This window comes from Octopus bimaculoides, chromosome 27 (genome assembly GCF_046866305.1).
Source record: "Octopus bimaculoides isolate indiv1 chromosome 27, ASM4686630v1, whole genome shotgun sequence".
Classification (NCBI taxonomy): Eukaryota; Metazoa; Mollusca; class Cephalopoda; order Octopoda; family Octopodidae; genus Octopus; species Octopus bimaculoides.
The window spans coordinates 6,535,925-6,562,093 of NC_142954.1; the positions used below are offsets into that span (position 1 = coordinate 6,535,925).

General features: G+C 36.6%; 1 protein-coding gene across 3 annotated transcripts; it reads right to left on the reverse strand.

Moving 5' to 3' along the window:
• On the reverse strand, positions 1-26,169 carry LOC106877215 (acid phosphatase type 7). Of its 3 annotated transcripts, none has more exons than XM_014926071.3 (12): positions 25,988-26,169; positions 12,680-12,874; positions 11,768-11,950; positions 9,981-10,006; positions 8,119-8,216; positions 7,500-7,568; positions 6,433-6,547; positions 4,991-5,104; positions 3,265-3,393; positions 1,865-1,936; positions 835-972; positions 1-356 (listed from the first exon to the last, which is right to left on the reverse strand). In XM_014926071.3, exons 1-12 carry the CDS (start codon positions 26,130-26,132, stop codon positions 180-182), a joined length of 1,461 nt encoding a protein of 486 aa, XP_014781557.2. In that variant the 5' UTR covers positions 26,133-26,169; the 3' UTR covers positions 1-179. The 3 variants fall into 3 exon arrangements, with proteins under 3 accessions (XP_014781557.2, XP_014781554.2, XP_014781555.2); XM_014926068.3 differs by lacking the exon at positions 25,988-26,169 and adding an exon at positions 21,710-22,091; XM_014926069.3 differs by lacking the exon at positions 25,988-26,169 and adding an exon at positions 20,187-20,582.

Sequence of the window (26,169 nt, forward strand, 5' to 3'; positions counted from 1 at the left end):
TGGAAGACAAACTCTCAGTTTATTTTTCGCTGTTGTATTTTTCTTTCTTTTGTAATTTTGTAGTATAAAATTTTGGTAATCACCATAAAAAACATAATAATAAAAAAATTTATAGTGTAAAAGACCGGAATAATAACTTTTAAAATAGAATTTTATATCAGTTTATCAAACTAATTTTATTATCTTTCAATTGTTCGAAATGACATCTTTTTCTGATTTGCGAAGATGCTTTTCCTGTTGACCGATTCCATGCGCTTCAGAGCCTCTTCATTCTTTGCATTGTACCTTAACGTTTTGTCTTTGTAAGGACCATGTGTGTCTTTAATCAACCACATTTTGTCAATCACTTCACCATCCTGAAAGATTAAATAAAATAACAGTGGTTAATAATAATAATAATAACAATAATAATAATAATAATAATAATAATAATAATAATAATAATAGTCCTTTCTACTATAGGCACAAGGCCTGAAGTTTTGGGGGAGGGGACTAATCGATTACATTTACTTTAAGTGGTAAAAGGAAGTTGCACCTGTAATTCGAAGGGCCAGCTTTGTCACATTCTGTGTCACACAGAATCTCCCTGAGAACTACATTAAGGGTATGCACGACTGTGGAGTACTCAGCCACTTGCAAGTTAATTTCACAAGCAAGCTGTTCTGTTGATCAGATCCCTTGTCATCATAACCACTGGAATGCCAGTGCTATAGCCACCACCACACACAACAATATATCTCTTGTCACACAACCACAGCTACTACTACATGAACACCACACCATTCCTGGCACCATGACCATGGAAAAAAAAAAAGAACACAAAGGGAAACTTACCTTATCATCTGATACTTGTTCCGTATAGAGGTGACTGGAGTTGTAGATCTTCATTCTCGTATAGCCATAGTCTAAGCTGCGAAACACAGACCAAGGGGCAGTTTTGTTTGCGAACGGATCATGCTTCTCTGAACAGCCCTGCAGTCAAATAAGAAATAATGAAGTACAATATGGGAAATACAAGGTCGAATGACAAAAGATAATTTCGTCTGTTTTTACTGTTCTGAGATCAAATTCCACCATGTTTGACTTTGCCTTTCATCCTTTCAGGGTCGATAAATTGAATACCAGTTGCATACCAGTCGATAAATTGAATACCAGTTGCATACCAGTCGATAAATTGAATACCAGTTGCATACCAGTTGCATACCAGTATGATGTAATCGACTGCCTCCCCCCCTCCCTCCAAATTTCAGGCTTTGTGCCTAGAGTAGAAAAGAGTATTTGAATTCAGAACATAAAGGTGGAAGAAATGGTGCTAAGGATTCTGGCAGGTGTACTCATGTTTCTGCTAGCTCACTGCCTTAAAAAGCAAAGTTGACTGCAGCAGAATTTGAACTCAGGGCCTAAAGCCAGGAGAAATATCACAAAGTAGTTTGTCTGTGTGCTAATGATTCTGTCAACATGTCCCCTATGGCATCAACAACACCACCATTTGGGGAACTGCTGCTACTACACAATCACCGGATTAAAACGGAGTCTCTGCCCATCCAGCAATTCAAAATGGCAGGACCTATGTAAACATACATTTCTTTGACTGTATTTTACTGAAGATGGGCATTTACGCCTGAAATATAAAGGATTTTAAAAAACTTTCTGTATTGTTAGAATCTTTCCTTATTTCTCATTTCATCTATTATTCTACACAACTGAGTATATATATATATATATATAGCAGGAGGTCAGAAAAAGATATAGACCTTGTCCTTTTTCCTTACATATATACACTCTCCATGTCACTTTCTTACACATACCCCACCCGCTCTTGCTCTCTTTCACCTTATACAAAAAATGGCAATGGCTATCTTACTGCAGATCCTGTGGTAATATGGACTGGAGCTTCTGGATTGTAATATGGGTTTATGGAACTTGTGTTGTAGATCTGAAAATAATCACACAAAAATGGAATTATAATACATACATGTATACATATATAAATATATATTAGTTTTGGTGAAGCATTGCGTGATGTTACATTAAAGAGACTTGTTGTGTAAGGCCAGAAGAATGCAAGAAGATATAAAGTAAACTACAAAAAACAAACAGAAAAGAAAAAAAAAACAAAAGCAAAGTTGTAGTTTTATCTTATAGTTCTATATTTTGGGTCTATGATCCCTTCTTCAGGACATGTGGAAAAGCGAAGGACGGAAAAGCTTGTTCAGATGTGTGGGGGAGGAAGGTGACATGTGCAGACTCATGCTGCTATAGTAACCAGCCTACTTCATGTAGTTCTTTTCTGTTATCTATGGCTGATCACTGTTGATAAGGAGGGCCTCCATGATGCTGAGTTTGCTCCTGTTGCACTCAGTGGCTCTAATGGATACCTTGACTGGTGCCTTTCACAACTACACCCCATACAGAAATCCATGGGATTACAATTGGGAGAATTAGAGGCTGGTAAAGTTGTAGAAATTCTTCAACAACCACTTCTGACTCTGGCCTTCTTAGTAGCAACCCTCTCCATCCAGGGTTTGACTACTGTCTCCAGCAGCTTCACAGAGCCATCTGAACTGAGCCTAAGGCCCTGTCCATCAGTTGTTGGATGAATTCAGACACAGTCAGGATGCCTGCTGTATCCCTTCTTGTTGGCTACAGTTGCGTAGTCTCTGTTGCAGCTGTCCATGTCACATCATCCACCTTTTACAGTGTTCATAGAGCATTGAGCAGCAGTCATGATGCTGGTATTTTGATACCCAACGATAAAATCATCATGATACAGGTAACTCTTCCTATACTCAGATCGCTTCAAGTCCGCCATGTCAACTAACTTTTTCTCAACCACAATTTTAATCTTTAGCTCTTCGCTGCTGTTGACTGTTCACCGATGCATCAAGCTGTTTCTGAAAAAGAAGACTTAACCCATTACCTACCAGTGATCTCATATGAGATTACTTAAAAATTACAAATTTCGTAATTATCTGTCAATATTTACACATATCTAACCTTTTCGCTATATCTACTAAGTATATTTCTCTGATATTCAAAGGAGGTTTGCTAATTTTTCACCTAATATCTCTCTTATTTCTATCTAAAATGTTATTTTGAAATGTTATTTTGATCAATCCAGCGTGTTTCTAAGGCTGTTTTATGCTAGAAATCAAAGTTTCATAAAAAAAAATTCCAGTTAATAGAATTATGGGAGGTAATGGGTTAAAAATCACCAAATTTGACCAAAACACCCAGTAGATTATAATAATAAATGTTACTCACATGTCGATCATAAATCGGTAACAGACGTTCATAAGAGTGCTCATGGGCCCAAATTTCAAGATCAACACCATATTTATAAAATAGGTCCTCGAGGCCATATGCATGGATTATTGGTACACCCTTTCGAACCTCGACAAAAAAATGTTTACATCTTATTATATTATACTAAATTATGTTATGTTCTGCTATATTACATTACATTGTGTTATATTATATCATATATTATATTATGTTATATATCATACATTATGATACATCATATATTATGTTATATATCATACAAGTACCATGATGAAAATGATGATGTTGTTGGTGACAGTGATGGTAATGATCATGATGATAATGATGATGGTGATGGTGGTAGTGGTTGTGATGATGATGATGATGATGGTGGTGGTGGTGGTGACGATGGTGGTAGAGGTAGAAGAGGCAGTGGTGGTGGTGATGATAACAGAGATGACAAATAAATGGCGATGATGATGATGATGATGATGATGATGACCACAAATAATGATGACGATAACTATGAGGGTGATGGTGATGATGATGATGATGACAATAACAGTGATGACAATGATGATGATGATGATGATGACAGCAATGACAATGATGATGATAATGATGACAACAATGATGATAATGATGACGACTATGGTGATGATGATGACGACTATGGTGATGATGATGGTCTGATGATGATGATAGTGATGGCGATGACAAGGATGATGATGACGAGGATGATGGTGATGTTGGTGATAATGATGACCATGATGGTTATGCCAAAGGTAACAATGATGATGATGATGATGATGATGATGATAATGATGATGATGATGATGGTGGTGGTGGTGGTGGTGGTATGAATGAAGAGGATAAAGAAAATGGTGACAAAAGATGATGATAACTAAGCTGATAATGATGATGATGATGACAACGATCAATGACTATGATGGTTACACCGAAGGTGATGATGATGATATGATAGAGGCAGGCGTGGCTGTGTGGCAAGACGTTTGTTTCCCAACCACATGGTTCTAGGTTCAGTCCAGCTGTGTGGCACCGTGAGAAAGTGTCTTCTACTATAGCCTCAGGTCAACCAAAGACTTGTGAGTGGATTTGGTAGACAGAAACTGAAAGAAGTCAGTAGGGTGGTAAGCTGGCAGAAACGTTAGCGGTATTTCGTCTGTCTTGATGTTCTGAGTTCAAATTCCTCCGAGGTCGACTTTGCCTTTCATCCTTTCGGGGTCGATTAAATAAGTACCAGTTATGCACTGGGGGGTCGATATAATCGACTTAATCCGTTTGTCTGTCCTTGTTTGTCCCCTCTGTGTTTAGCCCCTAGTGGGCAGTAAAGAAATAAGAAATTGAAAGAAGTCCATCGTATATTATATGTGTGTGTTTGTGTGTGTGTGTGTCTGTGTATCTTTGTGTGTGTGTATTTGTCCCCCACCACTGCCTGACAACTGGGGTTAGTGTGTTTACTTATCACAATCTGTCCCTTTTGCCATAACTTAGTGGTTCGGAAAAAGAGACTGATAGAATAAGTACCTTGCGAAAAACAACACAAGTACTGTTTTTGACCCATTCTACTAAAAATTCTTCGAGGTGGTGCCCCAGCATGGCCGCGGTGTAAGGAATAAAACAAGGATAAATGATGATGATTGATGACGATTATGATGATGTTATTTACTGACTGGAAAAGAAGAAGAATGTCCAAGAAACTCACCAGACTCTCAGACTTTGTGCAGTCATCCTTGTCATTATTGGAGCAATACATTGGTCTATGGGCCATCGTTATAATCCAGGGGCGTTTGGCACGGTTGGCTGGTTCATTAGCTTTCTACAATACAGACAAGAAACATAACGTATATAAATTCAAATTACGACAAACGTAAATAAACAAACGAAGTTTGCTTTTAGAAGCGTTGAGATGTCTTAGAAAGTTAAAGAAGTGATTTTAAATTCTCAATCGCAGAATAATGCTAATAATATAGCCTGAACAGAATAAACTACCCCTATTTTGCAGAGAAAAGTGTAGGTGGCTAGCTGTGGACTCGAACTCACATCCCCGTGATTACGCGTCACGATGCTTTGACCAATTAAGCTAAACTACCCACTACAAATTCCTCTGCAAATATATATATATACATATATATACTTGCCAATGAAAAATGCAGACGCATACTAACAATATTCTTAATTAAACCTGGAAAAGTAGAGGATAAGAAAAAACTCATTAAAATTAGAGCTTAAAATATTGCTGCTAAAATTAAAATTAAAAAGTACCTCTTAAGTACTTTTTTTTATTTTAATTTTATTTCTTGTACTAAATGAATTAATAAAAAATTTTTTAATTTTAATGAGTTTTTTCTTGTCCTCTACTTTTCCAGGTTTAATTAAGAATATAGTTAGCACGCATCTACATTTTTCATTGGCTAGTCCAGCATTTTTACAGGCATTGCAATAATAGTAAAATTTTAATTAAAAATATATAAAATTACCATTTTTGCAGTCATTTTGAATTCAAAAATTTCCAAGAAAATTCAAACAAAATTTTGATTTTTTCATTTAATTAATTCTTGTGGCATCTTGGGCAAGTGTCTTCTACTATAGCCTCGGGCTGACCAAAGCCTTGTGAGTGGATTTGGTAGACGGAAACTGAAAGAAGCCTGTCGTATATATGTATATATATATGTATGTGTGTATGTGTTTGTATGTCTGTGTTTGTCCCCCCAACATCGCTTGACAACCGATGCTGGTGTGTTTATGTCCCCGTAACTTAGCGGTTTGGCAAAAAAAAGACCGATAGAATAAGTACTAGGCTTCCAAAGAATAAGTCCTGGGGTCGATTTGCTCGACTAAAAGGCAGTGCTCCAGCATGGCCACAGTCAAAAGACTGAAACAAGTAAAAGAGTAAAAAAGTAAATCAGATTGGAACCTGGTGCAGTTCCCCAGCTTGCCAATACGGAAAATGGACATTAAATGATGATGATGATGATGATGATACATATACATACGCACACATAAACACACACACATAAACACACACACATATGACTCATAACATTAGTCTCAGTTACATCTCACAGCAGCAACATGACTTTATAAACCTCATTCCATTTCAGGTTTTTTTTTTTCCCCTCCCCAATCGAGTATTGAACCTCTCACCTTAAGATCAGCTTCCAGCCAATGATATTGATGCTCAATCTGGTAAAGTCCATATTCAATGAAGAAATAATATTCCGTTGAGAAAGAAATCACATGGGCAGGTCCAATATCAAAACTGAAACAATGAAAAGAAACCTGACATGACATGATAAACTAAAAATCTCAGTCATTGCAGTCCAAGATGTTTCTTACTGAGAGCCATTGTTCCAGAATACAGGTGCTTCCTTCTGTGTAACATCAAAATCTAATTGAAATGCAATTTATAGGCGCAGGAGTGGCCGTGTGGTAAGTAGCTTGCTTACCAACCACATGGTTCCGGGTTCAGTCCCACTGCGTGGCACCTTGGGCAAGTGCCTTCTACTATAGCCTCAGGCTGACCAAAGCCTTGTGAGTGGATTTGGTAGACGGAAACTGAAATAAGCCCGTCGTATATATGTATATATATGTATGTATGTATGCGTGTTTGTGTGTCTGTGTTTGTCCCTCCACCATTGCTTGACAACTGATGCTGGTGTGTTTATGTCCCCGTAACTTAGCAGTTCGGCAAAAAGAGACCGATAGAATAAGTACTAAGCTTACAAAGAAAAAGTCCTGGGGTCTATTTGTTCGACTAAAGGCGGTGCTCCAGCATGGCCGCAGTCAAATAACTGAAACAAGTAAAAAAAACAAAATAGAAGTCTGACCCTTAGAAATAACTGTCAGAGAAGTAAAATCGCATGCATTAGTTGCTACGGTATTCGGCTCACAATTGTAAAGTCATGAGTACTATTCCAGTTGGCATGTTGTGCCCCTTTGGGAAAGACACTTTATTTCATGTTGTTCCATTCCACTCAGCTGGCAAAAATGAGTTGTAGATGTAATTCAAAGGACCAGCCCTGTTACATTATGTGTCATGCTGAATCACTCTGAGAACTATGTCAGCCAGCCTCTTGCCCATTAATTTCATGAGGCTGTTCTGTTGATCAGATTCAACTGGAACTCTCGTCGTCATAACCAAAAGATGCTAGTATGCAGTCACAGAAAGCATTGACTAAAATTAAACAAGGAACTGGTAAATGATTGCATACCTGAAGAACATATTGTCACTGTCAATATCTCCAGGCATGTGGAACCGGTTCTTGTAATTTGAGAAGTTACTGGAAGAGGAAAAAAAGAGAAAAAAATATATATATATACTAGTATACCCGTGACATAAAAAATACTGACAGTTTCATTAATAATAAAAAATGGCACATCAAAACAATGCGAAAGACTATTACTAAATGCCAACAATTGAGTAAATATATGAACATACAGAGAAATGAAGCACTTGAACAATTAGATATAGTTGTAACATCTTGGTTGAAAATATTATCAGCCACATAATATATAGTATATGTATGTGTATATATCATCATCATCATTGTTTAATGTCCGTTTTCCTTGCTGGCATGGGTTGGATGGTTTGACTGGGGACAGACAAGCCAAGAGGCTGCACCAGGCTCCAATCTGATCTGGCAAGGTTTCTACAGCTGGATGCCCTTCCTAATGCCAACCTGATGCTTTATATATGCATGGTGCAGCTCTCCAGCTCTGGTCAAACTGTCCAACCCATGACAGCATGGACAACAGACTTTAAATGATGATGATGATGATGATGATACGAGTATAAGATGACAGGAATGTAAGAATGTGATGTGTACATACGCATATGCTTCGTGGTTTCCTGGGCATGTCATGTAAGGAACATTTGCAGCCATTGGTTGAATCAGTTGCATGAATTTGTCACCAACTTCACCATGGCCCTGAGAAAATATAGATAAGTATATTCGTGTATAAATAAATATATTCGTGTATATATATATATATATATATATATATAAATATATTCGTGTATATATATATATATATATATAAATTATTCGTGTATAAGTATATTCATATATATATATATATATAAATATATTCGTGTATATATATATATATATATATATATATATATATATATATATATAAATATATTCGTGTATATATATATATATATATATATATATATAAATTATTCGTGTATAAGTATATTCATATATATATATATATATAAATATATTCATGTATATATATATAAATGATTCGTGGATAAGTATATTCGTGTATATATAAATATATTCGTGGATATACATATAAATATATTCATGTATATATATATATATATATAAATTATTCATATATATATAAATATATTCGTATATATATATATAAATATATTTGTGTGTTTATATATAAATTATTCATGTATAAGTATATTCATATATATATAAATATATTCGTGTATATATATATATAAATGATTCATAGATAAGTATATTCATGTATATATAAATATATGGAGCAGCATCATCATTATCATCGTAATCATTATATCAAACTCTCTCATGGGATAGGCTAATAGCATTGGCCATCTGAGTTTAGCCAATCACTTGTCATCCATCACTGTGGTGAACACAATCAATGTTTTCCTCAGTGGTGGTAATTGCAGGACAGCCAGACCATGGGTCATCTTCAAGACTCCCCACTTCCCCTCCTAAATTCAGCTGCCCACTTTTGCACTGCTGATAAAGTTGGAACATCATCCCCTAATGTAGCAACCATGTCAATATGAATGTCCTTGGGGGCGGGGGTAAATCCTTTTTCTGCAGGTACTTGATAACACCACAATGCCAAACTTTGTCCATTTTCAAGAGAAGTCACCACTAGGTACTTCTGAAATTCAACAGTCAGACGTCACTTTACTTGGAAAGAGACAATGCAATTATTAATAAGAAGGGCTGAAATTAATACATTTAAGAATTTGCAGGTCTAGCATCCTATGAACATTTCAACCCACCCTCATACTACAATAACTTTTATGTTGGAAAATATGGTATGTTTATATATATATATATATATATATATATCTGTAAAAATATGTGACACTTATTCAGTAGCCATGATAAAACTGAGTTTCGGATGCCATGGCTACTGAATAAGTGTCACATATTTTTACAGATAAATTCCTCTATTTGCATAATATCGAGGTCTCTTTCTTTCTTTTGTTGCCATTCCTGTCATACATATATATATATATATATATATATATATATATATATATATATATACACCTCTGTGTGTGTGTGTGTGTGTGTGTGTGTACATACATATACCATATTTCTGAGTTGAATTTTTTAGAGCAAAATTTACAGCAAAAAAAAAAAGGAAGGTTGATTTATACACAAAGATGATTCTGGAAGACCAAAACTTGCACATGAAATGCAGCAGGATTTAGGAAAGATAGTGACAATGTTTGAATGTTTACACAACAAACATGCCCAAAAATACGGTAGCTGTTTCTGATACACATATCAAGGAGATGGACAAACAGAGAGTAAGGACACACTGTCAATTATATTAGTAGATAGTACATGCATGTATAATTGAATATGTTTGTGTGTGCGCGCATGCGTGCATGTGTGTGTATGCATACATGTCATGTATGTGCGTGTGTGTGTGTGTGTGTGTGCATGTATACTTACTTTGTGCATATCGTAGGCAAAATCGCCTGCAAAAGAAAAAAGAAATTAGACAGCAACATACAAAATCATCCTCATCATCATCAACAGTAGCATTGTCATCATCATCCTTGTGATCACCATCAACATTTTAACATCCATTTTTCCATGCTTGCACATGTCAGATAGATTTCATTGGGATAGATTTTTCTACAGCTGGATGCTTGTCCACTCACCAACCCTCACCTGTTTCCAAGCAAGATGATATTTACCCATGGCCAGACATGTTCTTGCAGAATATAGGAAACAAAGGATACCAGTTGCATGGTGGGGGACACTCATTTATAATCACTGTGCAATGTGAAGAACAAGGAAATACAACCAAAAACAGATGGTACCTGTAACAAGATGTGTATCACTAAATAATATTACAGCTGAATAAAGAAAATATCAACCTTGGAACTCTCTGCATTCAATAAAGTAGTGGCCCACAATGTGTTTGCAGTACCGGTACTCATACCAACATGTGGGTTACTTAATTGGATGCTTGATGAGATCTAAGCCATTGGTGTGAAAACCTGGGAGATACTAACTAGCACACATAATTTTCACACCAACAGCAACGTAAACCGCTTCTACCTAAAGCGAAAAAGACGAGCTTCTTTCAGTTTCCGTCTACCAAATCCACTCACAAGGCTTTAGTCAGCCCGAGGCTATAGTAGAAGACACTTGCCCAAGGTGCCACACAGTGGGACTGAACCCAGAACTATGTGGTTGGTAAACAAGCTACTTACCACACAGCCACTCTTGCGCCCATATATATATCATCATCATCATCGTTTAACGTCCGCTTTCCATGCTAGCATGGGTTGGACGATTTGACTGAGGACTGGTGCAACCGGATGGCTACACCATAAATATATATATATATATATATATATACATATATATATATAATATAATGTAAGGATAAAATCTTTATAAGAATTTATCAAGTAGTCAGCTTGAAAAAACCTCATAAGGAAAAAAAACCATCATTTTTTTCCATAAATATATATAATTTATTTTATATAAGGGCATTACTATACAATAATACCTCATGCTTAGAGGGACTTCATAAGTCAAAACTACCAAAATAAGCACATATATATATACATATATATATATATATATATATATATATATATATATATATATATATATATATTATAAGGTTTTTAACTTTTAAATTAAATATATATATATATATATATATATATATATATATATATATATATATATATATATATATATATATATATATATATATATGTATATATATATATATATATATATATATATATATATATATATATATATATATATATATATGTATATATATATATATATATATATATATATATATATATATATATATATATATATATGCTGGATTTCTTTTAGTTTCTGTCTACCAAATCTACACACAAATCTTCGGTGTCGTTCCAGGACCACAGCAAAATACACCTGCCCAAGGTGTCATGCAGTGAGACTGAAACTGAAATAACAGCCACAGAGTTGCAAAGTAAGATAGCATTTCCCTCATGGCTAGACATGTTCCGATTCCAACTTCTGGAATATGAAATAGCTTGTATGACAGTGATATTCGTTTACAATGATCATACACTGTCAAGACAACGTATAATTGACATATAATTAACCCAAGCCCTTGAAGCACTTGGTACTCCAGTATGGCTGTGGTCCAGTGATGGAAAACAATAGAAGGATGAAAGAATGAGAAAACAGTGGCTTTGTTGCCAAACCTGACTTACCTACATGGAAGATGGAATCGTATAAATTTTGCTTCACTTCTTTCAAAAGTCGGGGTAAAGACTGGGCATTCACACTTCCCATGTCACCAAAGAGGGCAATCATGGGTGCCCAGCTGGAGTCGTTGCGCTTTGCTGTGAAACTGAACTGTTCACTCCATCCTTGTGGGGAGCCACATCGGTATACTGTAGGGGGAGAGAGAGAGAGGAAGAGAGTGAGAGAGAGGAAGAGAGAGGAAGAGAGTGAGAGAGAGGAAGAGAGTGAGAGAGAGGAAGAGAGTGAGAGAGAGGAAGAGAGTGAGAGAGAGGAAGAGAGTTAGAGAGAGAGACAAAAGAGGAAGAGATACAAGAGAGTGAAAGATAGAGACAAGAGAGAAAGCAGGGAGAGGGAGAGAGTGAAAGAGACACACACACACACACACACACACGAGAGAGAGAGAGAGACAGACAGACAGACAGACACACACACACAAATGTGAGAGAATGAGAGATACATACAAGAAAGAGTTAAAGAAAGAGAGACAAGAGTGAAAGAAGACACACACACACACAAGAGAAAGAGAGAAGAGAGAGTGAGAGACACAGAAAAGAGTAAGACATGCAAGAGAGAGAGAAGAGATAAAAGAAAGAGGAAGAGAAAGTAAGGGGAGAAAAAGTCAGGGCAAAAAATGATAAAAAGGAGAGAATTAATGGAAGAAATTACAAGAGAGAAAAAGAAAGAATGAATGAGACAGAGAGAGACATTGAAAAAGAGAGTGAGGAAGAAAAAGCGGAGAAAGACAGAACATTAAAAGACACAGTGAAAAAGAGAGACAAAGAGATAGATAGATGGACTGAACGACGGACAAATGGAGAGACATTGATGTAATGTAAGAAAGTGCCAGAAAATATCTAAAGAATTCCGTTTGAACTTACTGTATTTCACGCCTGGTTGAAGATTGGGGACCGTGACGACATGGATATATTGAGTGTGGAAATACAGGTCTGGATTGATGAACCGTTGGGCTTTGCCATACGCAACGTGACTAAGAGAATCGGTGCCATATTTTACAATGGTGTTGAGACCAGACTTGAAGGTACTCCAGGTAATTATCATGGAATAATCCTCACCTGTTGATTAATTAAGATACTCTTTTTATTTTCACATAAGCAAAGAAAAAATGTGCGTTTTACAAGGATAAGACAAACAGAAAAAAAACGATTATTTTCAGATTTTAGATTGATGGAATCAAGATGGCTAAGTGTATGCTACATGTTCACAAACTCTAAGTTCATACAAAACTCTTGATGTGCATGCACCAAGGGATGCATGCATGCTTTGCATACATGCAAACATCAGATTATATATATGTGTGTGTGTTTATATAAATGTCTGTATTATATATATATATATATATATATATATATATATATATATGTGTGTGTGAGAAAGTTGGTATGTGAAAGCACGTGGTTGGATGTATAAAAGATAATAAGAGTGAAAAAACTACAGAAGGCTTGTTACATGGTTAAAGTATATATTTAAATTATGTCAGAAAAATGTAAGAAAAATGTTATAAAATCTTTTTGGTATATAAACATTGTATTTTGAGAAATAACCGGTTTCGTGTTGTCTTTTCAAATTTCTCTACTTCATTGTGTCGTGGGAACGAACACGACACAATGAAGTAGAGAAATTTGAAAAGACAACACGAAACCGGTTATTTCTCAAAATACAATGTTTATATACCAAAAAGATTTTATAACATTTTTCTGACATTTTTCTGACATAATTTAAATATATACTTTAACCATGTAACACAAGCCTTCTGTAGTTTTTTCACTCTTATTATCTTCTATATATATATATATATATATATATATATATATCACTCGCTTACTCACTGCTACTAACACGGTCACTACTACTACTACTACTACTACTACTACAGATTCAAGTCAATGCACAAGACAACCATTATGTTCCCACACATAAAACGCTTCCACGTGGACTCTGTTGACACCAGTAAGAAACAATTATGAACTTTTCTTTTAATTACATTTTTAAAAATATGTATTTTTGATAAGGTTCGTTTTTTTTTTTGAAGAAGAACCGAAACATGTTAAATATCTCTGAGAAAATTAAAAATTAAAATTTATCTTATATAGTGGCGTTCTTGTCTCATTTTTGTATTTTTTATATATAAAAATATAGTGGCGTACGTACACTTTGGTCTCTTATATATATATATATATATATATATATATATATATATATATATATATATATATCTGTGTGTGTGTGTGTGTGTGTGTGTTTATGTATTTGTTTTGCAAGATTCTTGATGTGAAATTGTGTTGAAGCAGATATTGTTACATTTAGGGATGGGCATTTTTTTTTTTGGTGTCAATAACACTGTTTAGTTTGATCTGCACTTTTAGCCTTGTGACCTCTTCAATGATTTCCTGGCACAAAAAAAACCAAAAAAAAAAACCGTCATTCCAAAATATAACAATATCTGTTTCAACACATGATTTCACACAAAAAGTGTATGACAAAAGAACTCTGACAATAAATTAATAATAATAATCATAATATTGTTAAAATGAAGACCAAATATATAGAACGTGTATTTAATTGGCAAAAGATGACCATCCCCAAATATAATGACATATATCATCATCGAGATTTAATGTCTATTTTCCATGTTGGCATGGGTTGGATAACTCAACAGGAACTGGCAAGGCCGGAGGCTGCACCAGGATTTGACACTTGTTCTGACATGGTTTCTATGGCTGAATGCCCTTCCTAATGCCAACCACTTCATAGAGTGTACTGGGTGTTGTTACATGGCACTGTCACCAGTGCTTTTTATGTGGCACCATCACCACTGCTTTTTGTGTGGCATAATCACCAGTGCTTTTCATGTGGCACAATCACCAGTGCTTTTCATGTGGCACCATCACCACTGCTTTTCGTGTGGCACAATCACCAGTGCTTTTCATGTGGCACCATCACCAGTGTTTTTTTATGTGGCACCATCACCAGTGCTTTTTATGTGGCACCATCACCACTGCTTTTCATGTGGCACCATCACCGGTGCTTTTTATGTGGCACCATCACCAGTGCTTTTCATGTGGCACCATCACCAGTGCTTTTCATGTGACACCATCACCAGTGCTTTTCATGTGGCACAATCACCAGTGCTTTTTACATGGGACCCACACCCACACTGATGCTTTTCACAAGGTACCTTGGTTTTAGGATCTCAATACTGTTGTAGGGGGAAGATCTTCTTGAGTACAGCAATGTGTCATGTATCTCTGTACTCCATTATCTCCTTTGATTAATATCTGAAAAATGAAGGGTTAAAGACAGCTATTTACAGCTGTTGCCTGAGACAAAATGAAACACATATATCTATATCTACTTCAAACGTAAAGAAGATCATTTATCGGTTGATTCATTGATCCCCGAATACAGTGTTTCCAAGATGAATATTGATTTTATGGTGATTCATTGAGACTATATTGTTGAGGTTATCTGTTGTTTACAGCAGTGAATATTCATGCTAATTAGTAATTGAATGTTTGATGTTGGTTCCCATACAGAACACGAAAAACACCTATGTATTTGTGTGTGTGTATATGTGTCTGTGTGTGAGTGAGTGTGTGCATGTGTGTGTATGTGTACATGTGTGTGTGTATATATATATATATATGTATACATATCTCCTTGTTTCTTTCTGTGTTCCTTTCTGTGGGAGAGTGTAGGCTCGAAATGTTAAAGATTTTTTCACTTCCCGAGCATTAAACTAATACATCTGTTTGTTTTCTACACCACCTGTCTTTGTCTTGTTTTTTTGTGAATTCTCCCCCTATATATATATATATATATATATATATAATATATTTATGTGTGTGTGTGTGTGTGTATTAGGTAGAGGGGTTCCAAAAGGGGGTCTCAGGGAGTAGCATCCCTGCCTTCCTGTGCTAGTTTTCAACCACATTTCTTAAAAATTGTGCTAGAGGCCTTGGTCTAGGGACCACTCATGTTTAGAAATTGAGGTTGGGGGTAAGCAAGGGCATGCTCCCTGTAGAAAATCCAGCCCCAAAAAAGCCTTATGATAGCAAAGGAGAATGGGCACCAGCCAGCCCAAAGATTGGGGTGAGCTGCACCTACCTACCTCAGTTGCTATGGCATTGAGGTAGATCTGGCCACCTCTGTTAACAGGGGGTGGCCGGATCTACATATGACTAAGTGAGACCACTTCCTAAATTCTTAAGTCCATGCAAACATTTTGTGTCCTGTGCAGGAATTTGTTTTGAATGGGTAAAGTGTTGCACAGTGCTGAACCCCCTTCTCAGTGGAGTCAACTATATAACCAGTGGCACAACAGAGATTGAGATAACCAGAAACTGACTGTACTTTAGGTTTTTAATGAGTTTACTTTCTCCTAGAAGGAGGTCCTAATGAGAACTCAGGGCCCTTCACTCCCACTGATCCTCAAGTGTGTGTGTGAGGAGGGAGGAGATTGGCTTCTTCAGTCTTTGTCTACCATATTCACTTGCAAGACTTTGGTCAGCCCAGGGCTATAACAGAAGACACTTGCCAATGGTGCCATCCAGAGGGACTGAACCTGGAACCACATGGTTGAGAAACAAGCTTCTTAACCACACAGCAATGCATTATACTCAATGTCTGTTTTATCATGGTTTCTAAGACTGGTTTCTTTTTATGCAGGTACTGGTATTCTCATTGAAATTATGGAGGAAAAATCTGGGATTATGTCTGCAAGTTGAAACAAGTTCATTGTTCTTATTCAAAGGTGAAGTAGTATGGGGGATGAGGGGGGGGGGGGGGTAATGGAATAATGTAATGCTTATTTGTTGTACAGGTAACTACTCTAAGTCTACACCATTTACAATGTTTTGAGATGTGTCACATGATCAAACAATGCCATGGCAAGCAACATCTAATCCTTGTTTACCTCACAAACATATTAAACACATAGACATTATACATACATACATATATCATCATCATCACCATTTAATGTTCATGTTCTGTGCTGGCATACATATATATATATATATATATATTTATACATACAGATGTCAAATATATATATATATATATATATATATATTAATATATATATATATATATATATATATATATAATACAAATGATATATGAGCATATGCATATATACATACATATATGTACATACCTACATCTACATGTATATATAGATGCATATCCGGGTACAGAATTTTGGATAATTCTTTATTAGTGCTTTCATCCATTCACGAGGATTTTTCAAAATAATTTTATAGAAAGTAAAGACTATTTGCCAACATAATGTGGCACTCCTAGATAGGATGAATGTTACTGTTGTTTAACCCCAGGAAATATCGTTTCCAGCTGGCTATATGGCACAATATTTGTGTCCTTATATTTTCGAACAGGGGAGCTCAGCACCCCCGTCCAGCACAAAACAACATCTGTGGACCATTTTCTGGGTTATTGTTCCTTCTCAGCACAGAGTAGCTGCTTGGCTCGACGGCACTGCTGAATTCCAGTTCAGATATTGTGTCGTATAGTCAGCCGGAAACGATGTTTCCTGGGGCTAAACAACAGTAACATCCGTCCCTTCCAGGACAGCCACATTATGTTGGCAAATAGCCTTTACTTTACTGGATGCCCTTCCTCATGCCAAACACATCACAGAGTGTACAGGGTGCTTTTTAAATGTGTATGAAGTTTAAATCATGACACAGCAAAACTTTATCCACATGAGAGGTCAAGACATTGACCAATCTGCAACCAGACTTCACATAATAGACTCTTCTAGATCTTTCTGGAATGCTGTGGCTCAAGGGTTATATAAAGGCTTATTTTAGTGCTAACAAGAAAACTATTAAATGGGAGAGAGGAAGAAGAAAGAAGACTTTGTATGTATCACGTTCTCTCTCTCTCTCTCTCTCTCTCTCTCTCTCTCTCTCTCTCTCTCTCTCTCTCTCTCTCTCCATCTTACTCTCTATTCTTATGTTGAACGCGTGATATATGTGTATAAGAACACATTCCAGGTAGAAGGGAAGACATATAAAAGTTGCTAGAAACAACAGCCAAATCTCCCTTAAATCTCACAAAGTAAACAGAATTTAAAAAATCTAATTACTGCACTGGAAAGTTCACATCGAGAAAATTCCATTGATGCAAAAATGTTTACAGAAAAGTGGAAAATGTGGATTTCTATGAACTTTTAAAAAGGCTTCACACAGACACACAACTTCAGCTTTATAATATTAAGATTGAGCAGAATGTCATAGGCAAACAGGCAAAACAGTGTCTCCACTCTTGCCGACCATATTTATGCAGAGACCAGCTGATTTATTCACCTGCTGCTTTTACACAGTCAATCTTTGTGGACAGTAACTAATGTTCTGCCAACATGCCACTACAGTTTTACAAAGATACCCCAGCGTTTATCTTTTCTCCTGTCTTGACATTACAGAGATTTTGTAATGATCTATTTCTGAATGCTGCAGAATTATTCTTTTAATTGTGCTGACTTGTGGAAATTTCCTAATTCATCACCGACTTAAATAATATGTGTGTAACGAAATAAAGGGTAGAGATGGACTATATTTAATCTGAACCTTTCCCCCCCTTATTTATTAATTTTTTTTTACAGAATCCCACGTTTTAGGCTATGGAGATTCCGATTCTGAAAAAATATTTTTTGAAAAATTTCAATTCCCCCACCACCACCACCAAGCAGGCTATTTACATGCTAGAAATAACAGGCAAATCTCACAAAACTAGTGTTAGGGTTAGGGTTTGAGTTAGGGTTAGGTTTACCCTGTGGATCTATATAAAAACCGGGGGGGGGGGGATCGAAATTTTGAAATTGAGATTTTTGAAAAATTTTTTTCAGAATCAGAATCTCCATAGCCTAAAACTAAAAATTTTTAAAAATTTTTAAATTTAAAAAATTAAAAAAAAACAAGGGGGGAAAGGTTCAGATTACATATAGTCCATCTGGACCAAATAAAGTTTACTATTTGGTGCTCAAATTTTGTTGTTATATCATTCACACATGTGGAGGCGTAATGGCCCAGTGGTTAGGGCAGCGGACTCGCGGTTTCGATTCCCAGACCGGGCGTTGTGAATGTTTATTGAACGAAAACACCTAAAGCTCCACGAGGCTCCAGCAGGGGTTGGTGGCGAACCCTGCTGTACTCTTTCACCACAAGTTTCTCTCACTCTTACTTCCTGTTTCTGTTGTGCCTGTAATTCAAAGGGTCAGCCTTGTCACACCGTGTCACGCTGAATATCCCCGGGAACTACGTTAAGGGTACACGTGTCTGTGGAGTGCTCAGCCACTTGCATGTTAATTTCACGAGCAGGCTGTTCCGTTGATCGGATCAACTGGAACCCTCTCGACGTCGTAAGCGACGGAGTGCCAACAACATATCATTCACACACAGCTTCACAAGTATACTATTTGCGACACATGACACCAACAGCCTTGAAGTTATTAAGGAGCTTGCAAGACAAAAGACTCACAGCCACCAACAACTGATTGGAAAGTCGTATTGATGAGTGTGGGGGCACTGATCCAGGTGATGAGAAGTTTCCTAGCGTGCCCAGTAAAGCTGTTACAAAAGGTGGCTTGCCTCCTTGGCACCACCAGAATAATCAGCAAAGTATGAGATAGCAGAAAAAACAAATAACAGAGTACCAATAGGCTGCAAGGAGCAAGACACCGAGAGTTCCAACAGATCTTAAGATGAATGATGATGATGATAATAATAATAATAATAATAATAATAATAATAACGATAATAATAATAATAATAATAATTTTTTTTTTTTTTTTTTTTTTTAAATACATGTTTTACCTATGAATTTGCGTGTGTAAATTGGGAATGCATACAACGTTTCTCTGCCCTAGGTGTACGGAAAACACTCGGCGAGAAATGGGAAAAAATTTGAAGAAAGAAAAAAAAAACATAATAATAATAATAATAATTACGTAAAATACTGTCTATGTGATCTCAAATTTTAAAACAAACACATAATTTTCTTCTGATTTCTTAAACATTCTCTAGAACAACACTATGTACAAATCCAAATATAGGGTACCCTAGGCATAACACCTACATGAACTTCTAACTTGTCCCTTGAGGTCTCTGGGAGAGACTTGGATCCAACTTGTACAAATGCACAGCAAAAGTCAAACATAAAATAATAATAATAATAATAATAGTGTTCTTTGTGAAGAAGAAGAAGAAGAAGAAGAAACAGAAGAAGAAATAGAAGAGTATTGTAAGAAAGTTGGTCGGACAAAAAGGAAGACGTCTGTGAGACGAATAAAAATGACATTTGTGAATTAAAAAGAAAACATTAATTGAATTAATAAAATGAACTTGCCATAAGCGATGTGTATCTGTTCGGGCAGATAACGGTTGAATTTAGTTGTAGGGTAACCATTGTAAATAGGTGTAGTGGAACAAAGCAACAAAACGTTGTAGAATGTTAATAACAAAATAGCGAATCTCCTGCACTCATTGAGACTTGAAATCTCCATCACAACCGTATATAAGCATAATTATATAATTATATCATTATATAATATGTAGGTCTGTGTGGGAAAAGGCTAGACTTCCAACTATCTTGTCACCAGATCGAATGCTCAGAATATAAATAAAGTACAAATATATTTAAGTGTCAATATATCACGAGGTTATTGTTGTTGTTTGTCGTTTCACTGCTTAAGTCATTTTTCTTCTTTCCTGTTTGTTTCTCCTGACGCTACGTAACCGTTATAGTTATCTCCCTTGATAGTCTAATTAGATTACTTGCTCTCTTTTCCTCTCTCCCTCTTTTCCCCTATCTCTCTCTCTCTTTTCCTCTCTCTCGTTTTCAATTTCCCTCTTTTTACTGCAGTTGTGAGTGTTTATTGAGCGAAAACACCTAAAGCCCAATGAGGCTCCGGCAGGGGATGGTGGCGAACCCTGCTGTACTCTTCCACCACAACTTTCTCTCACTCTTTCTTCCTGCTTCTGTTGTACCTGTAATTCAAAGGGTCAGCCTTGTCATACTCTGTGTCACGCTGAATATCCCCGAGAACTACGTTAAGGGTACACGTGTCTGTAGAGTGCTCAGCCACTTGCACGTTAATTTCACGAGCAGGCTGTTCTGTTGATCGGATCAACTGGAACCCTCGACATCGTAAGCGACGGAGTGCCAACAAACAACAATTGTAAACCTAATTTATGGGGCTGAATCACAATTTTACTCTCTTTGGTGTAGTTTGTGTGTGTGTATATACGTGTAGGACCTTGAAACTGTATGTTCAGTCCTCGGGGTCAGTATCAGAACGCATCAAGAGGAATATAATAGAAATGGGGAATAACGTGCTTTATAATCGTAATGTATGCCGTTTGAATGGTATTTCTATAAAATTTCATTGAAAAATCTCCATTTTCCTAGAAGTTACGAACGAAAAGCTCGGATCTTGTTAATTTTCCGAAGTCCTCTCCCCACCCCCACCCTCCCCCGTTGCCTTGCGCGCATTTCATTCCAGGTCAAGATGTAAAGATTAACCCAAAAGGTGGCTTGCCTCCTTGGCACGACCAGAATAATCAGCAAAGTATTAGATAGCTGGGGGGAAAAAACAAATAACAAGAGTACGAATATAGGCTGCACGTAGCAAGACTCCGGGAGTTCCAATAGATCTTAAGATGAATAATAATAAGAAGAACGATAATAATAATAACGATAATAATAATAATTATTATAATAATAATAATAGTGTTTTTTTGTGAAGAAGAAGAAGAAGAATATTGTAAGAAAGTTGGTCGGACAAAAAGGAAGACGTCTGTGAGACGAATAAAAATGACATTTGTGAATTAAAAAAAAAAACATTAATTGAATTAATAAAATGAACTTGCCATAAGCGATGTGTATCTGTTCGGGCAGATACGGGTTGAATTTAGTTGTAGGGTAACCATTGTAAATAGGTGTAGTGGAACAAAGCAACAAAACGTTGTAGAATGTTAATAACAAAATAGCGAATCTCCTGCACTCATTGAGACCTGAAATCTCCATCACAACCGTATATAAGCATAAATATATAATTATATAATATGTAGGTCTGTGTGGGAAAAGGCTAGACTTCCAACTATCTTGTCACCAGATCGAATGCTCGGAATATAAAGTACAAATATATTTAAGTGTCAATATATCACGAGGGTTTATTACTTCCCTGAGCTTTTGTTGTTTGTCGTTTCACTTCTTTTGTTATTTTCTTGTTACCTGTTTGTTTGTTATGACGCTACGTGACAGTTGTCACCCTGGTTATATTAATTCGCTTAACCACTCCCCACCGCTTTCTCTTCCCCCCTCTCTCTCTCTTTCTGTTTCCCTTTTTATTCTGCGTTTTACTTTTTTTTTTATGGCTGTTGTAAATGGGTGCGGATCAATATTTCACTCTCTTTGGCATAGTTTGTATGTATTTATCAATCTCACTCTCTCTGTCTATCTGTCTGTCTATCTATCTCTCCATCTGTCTATCTATCTATCTCTCCATCTGTCCATCTATCTATCTATCTATCTCTCCATCTGTCCATCTATCTATCTATCTATCTCTCCATCTGTCCATCTATCTATCTATCTATCTATCTATCTATCTATATATATATATCTGTCTATCTATCTATCTATATCTATATATCTATCTATATGTCTGTCTATCTCTTCAACCTACTCAATCTTTCACCCCTCCAAGCTGTTCACACACAGTCAGTTCTATGTTACTCTCAGCTGAGTCGATGATCCATCAGACATAAAGATTTTTTCCTGACCTTTATAGTCTTATTTAGGGAGAAACATTGATGTGTCATTTTACTATGCCAAGAGGATCTCACAGATATCTCAATTATGAAAATGTCAAATTCAGTATAAATATTGTATACACAAATACATGTTGCTTTTTTTCCGTTCTCATTTGTTTCTTTATTTAACTGTGGCCCTGCTGGAGCACTACCTTAAAAAGTTTTAGTCGAAGAACTTAACTCCAGGACTTATTCTTTGTAAGCCTAGTACATATTGTATCAGTCTCTTTCACTGAACTGCTAATTTATGGAGTCATAAACATACCAGCATCATTTGTCAAGCTATGGCAGGGGGACAAACATAAACACACACACATATGAATATATACATATACATATGATGAGCTTCTTTCAGTTCCCGTATACCAAATCCACTCATAAGGCTTTGAGTGACCCAAGGTACCACACAGTGGGACTGAACCCAGAATCATGTGGTTGGGAAGCAAGCTTCTTACCACGCAGCCACGCTGGTGTCTATATTTGATTGATAAAATTTCCCTTTTGTGGTTTGCTGTATAGAAAAATAAAAAACAGTTGTAAACTAATATGTATTTTGATGTATCAAATGCTACTTTTCAAGTGTAGTGTTGTAGAATACTTTTTATTCAGGCAACAATTTAAGTTCATTTTCACTGAAATATCTTGAGAGGTCTTCAGTGTCACGGGAAGTTTCATTTCATAGAAATATTGTTAAATTATTGAGGTCAGAACAATTGGTATAAGGAAGTCTATAGTCAAACAATTCATTTCTCATCCATAGAAACAACTTTGTCTTCAATTTCAATTAATGAATTAATGTGGTGTTATAGATTTCGCAACTGTATTCTATTTTTGTACCAGGATATTGTAACTGAATCTGGTATTTGTAATCTTGCACAAGATAATTTCTGTAGCTTAGCCTTATAGATGCTGGATCCTCTAAACCAGGGGTTTTCAAACTGTGGTCCGCGGACCACAGGGGGTCTGCAAAGGACAAGACAGGGGGTCCGTGGACAGCAAATACTTTTTATGGGCAATTTGATTTTATATATGTTTTTTAATCGAAATCTTTTAATTGACAATAAACCTATTTTGTTAAATACTGTTAAATAAATAAATGTGAAAATATATGTTATTTTAAGCAAATATTTATGTATAAATTTCATAAGCGTTTATAAGGGGGTCCCTAAGGTAAAGCCTGAAATATAAATAAGGGGTCCGCAAGTCAAAAAGTTTGAAAACCCCTGACCTGGGCAACACAAACTACCTCCTAGCTCTAGTTAGATCACCCAGGTAGCAGAAATTACGCACAGCTTTAGTTAGGTCACCTAGGCCAGGGGTTTTCAAACTGTGGTCCGCGGACCACAGGGGGTTCGCAAGGACAAGACAGGGAGTCCATGGACAGCAAATACTTTTTATGAGCAATTTGATTTTATATATGTTTTTTAATCGAAATCTTTTAATTGACAATAAACCTATTTGTTAAATACTGTCAAATAAATAAATGTAAAAATATATGTTATTTTAAGCAAATATTTATGTATAAAATTCATAAGCGTTTATAAGGGGGTCCCTAAGGTAAAGCCTGAAATATAAATAAGGGGTCCGCAAGTCAAAAAGTTTGCAAAACCCCTGCTCTAAATCACAGTATTTAAGGAGAATGGCAAACAGTGTTTTTAACTTGCCTACTGTGCAAGACACAGAAGTCTCTGGCATTGCTGCCATTCAATGACTATCATCCTATAACAAACCTAATCTAAAAGCTAGAAGCACAAATGAAACCATCAACAGTTCGAAGGTTGATAAAGGATGTGGGACCACAGATTTTATGGAGAAGCAGCCGTAAGTAGAAACATTCCTGCTGAGTTGGATACACGGTATAAACTCTTCCCAGAATGTTGTCAAATTGGATATCAGGATAAGCATCAACCTCAGTGCCTCTTTTTTCTGCGATTCCATTGTTTGTTGTTCCATTGTGTGTGTAAATTTAGTATTTGGTGTTGTTGATTGATCTATGAAAAACACCAACACATTGTCTGATGGTTGGACTCTCTAAGCTTAATTAATTCAAATTTATTAATGATTGTGAATTGCCTGGGACTTAAAATTTCCTACTGTTCAGTTTATTAACCAGTTAAGCAGGCCTGTTGTTGTTGTTGTTGGCACTCCGTCGCTTACGACGTCGAGGGTTCCAGTTGATCTGATCAACGGAACAGCCTGCTCATGAAATTAATGTGCAAGTGGCTGGGCACTCCACAGACACGTGTACCCTTAACGCAATTCTCGGGGATATTCAGCGTGACACAGTGTGACAAGGCTGACCCTTTGAATTAAGCAGGCCAAACAAATTAATAACAATGCAAATCTTGAAGTCAACTTCAAATCATCGACATACCATCACCATCATCACCATCACCATCATCATCATCATCATCATCATCATTTTGACAGCCACTCTTCCATACTTGCACAGTTCAAATAGATTTTATTTGAGGTAAATTTTCTGGGGTAAGACACCCGTCTTGTTGCCAATTCTCACCTGCTTTCTAGTAAGGTAATATTGTTCCCCATGTCAAGGCGTCGAGCTGGCAGAAACGTTAGCACGTAGGGCGAAATGCTTAGTGGTATTTCATCTGCCGTTACGTTCTGAATTCAAATTCCGCCGAGATCGACTTTGCCTTTCATCCTTTCGGGGTCGATTAAATAAGTACCAGTTACAAATTGGGGTCGATATAATCAACAGCCCCAGCAAGTTGTCACGTGACACTGTCTAAACTTTAACTGCAGTGGTAGTGGTTTTGATGCATGTGGGATTGGTGCTGGCTGTAGTATGCTGATAGTGGAGGCGCAATGGCCCAGTGGTTAGGGCAGCGGACTCGCGGTCATACGATCACGGTTTCGATTCCCAGACTGGGCATTGTGAGTGTTTATTGAGCGAAAACACCTAAAAGCTCCACGAGGCTCCAGCAGAGGATGGTGGCGAACCTTGCTGTACTCTTTCACCACAACTTTCTCTTACTCTTACTTCCTGTTTCTGTTGTACCTGTAATTCAAAGGGTCAGCCTTGTCACACTGTGTCACGCTGAATCTCCCCGAGAACTACGTTAAGGGTACACGTGTCTGTGGAGTGCTCAGCCACTTGCACGTTAATTTCACGAGCAGGCTGTTCCGTTGATCGGATCGACTGGAACCCTCAACGTCGTAAGCGACGGAGTGCCAACAACAACAAAAGTAGTATGCTGATAGATGATGATGATGACAAAGATGGAGATGATGACGATGATGTTGATGACGATAGTAGCATCATTAACAACACGGTAAGAACAAATAACGAAAGCAAGCTAATTATGGTCTTACCGTAGGAAATATGTATTTGGTCCGGTTGAGTTCGACTCGGCAGGTAACGGCCTGACACAGCAGTGGTCAATGCCAGGACCAAAATTGGCACCACTGTCACCAAGTGGCTTGGCGCCAAAAGAAAGTGTCTTGAAAGTTTGGTCATGGTGACTGTTTAGTAGAATTCAACATTTACAAAATGT

What these genes read in the sequence shown, in the direction of transcription:
- LOC106877215 (XM_014926068.3), bottom strand. Translation starts at nt 21,866, where the DNA reads ATGGAGATTTCAGGTCTCAATGAGTGCAGGAGATTCGCTATTTTGTTA. An exon ending in GGAAACCACGAAGCATATGC is followed by an intron (nt 7,569 to 8,118) that starts GTATGTACACAT and finishes TTCCTCTTCCAG; the next exon opens with TAACTTCTCAAATTACAAGA. An exon ending in GGCTGGAAGCTGATCTTAAG is followed by an intron (nt 5,105 to 6,432) that starts GTGAGAGGTTCA and finishes TCTGTATTGTAG; the next exon opens with AAAGCTAATGAACCAGCCAA.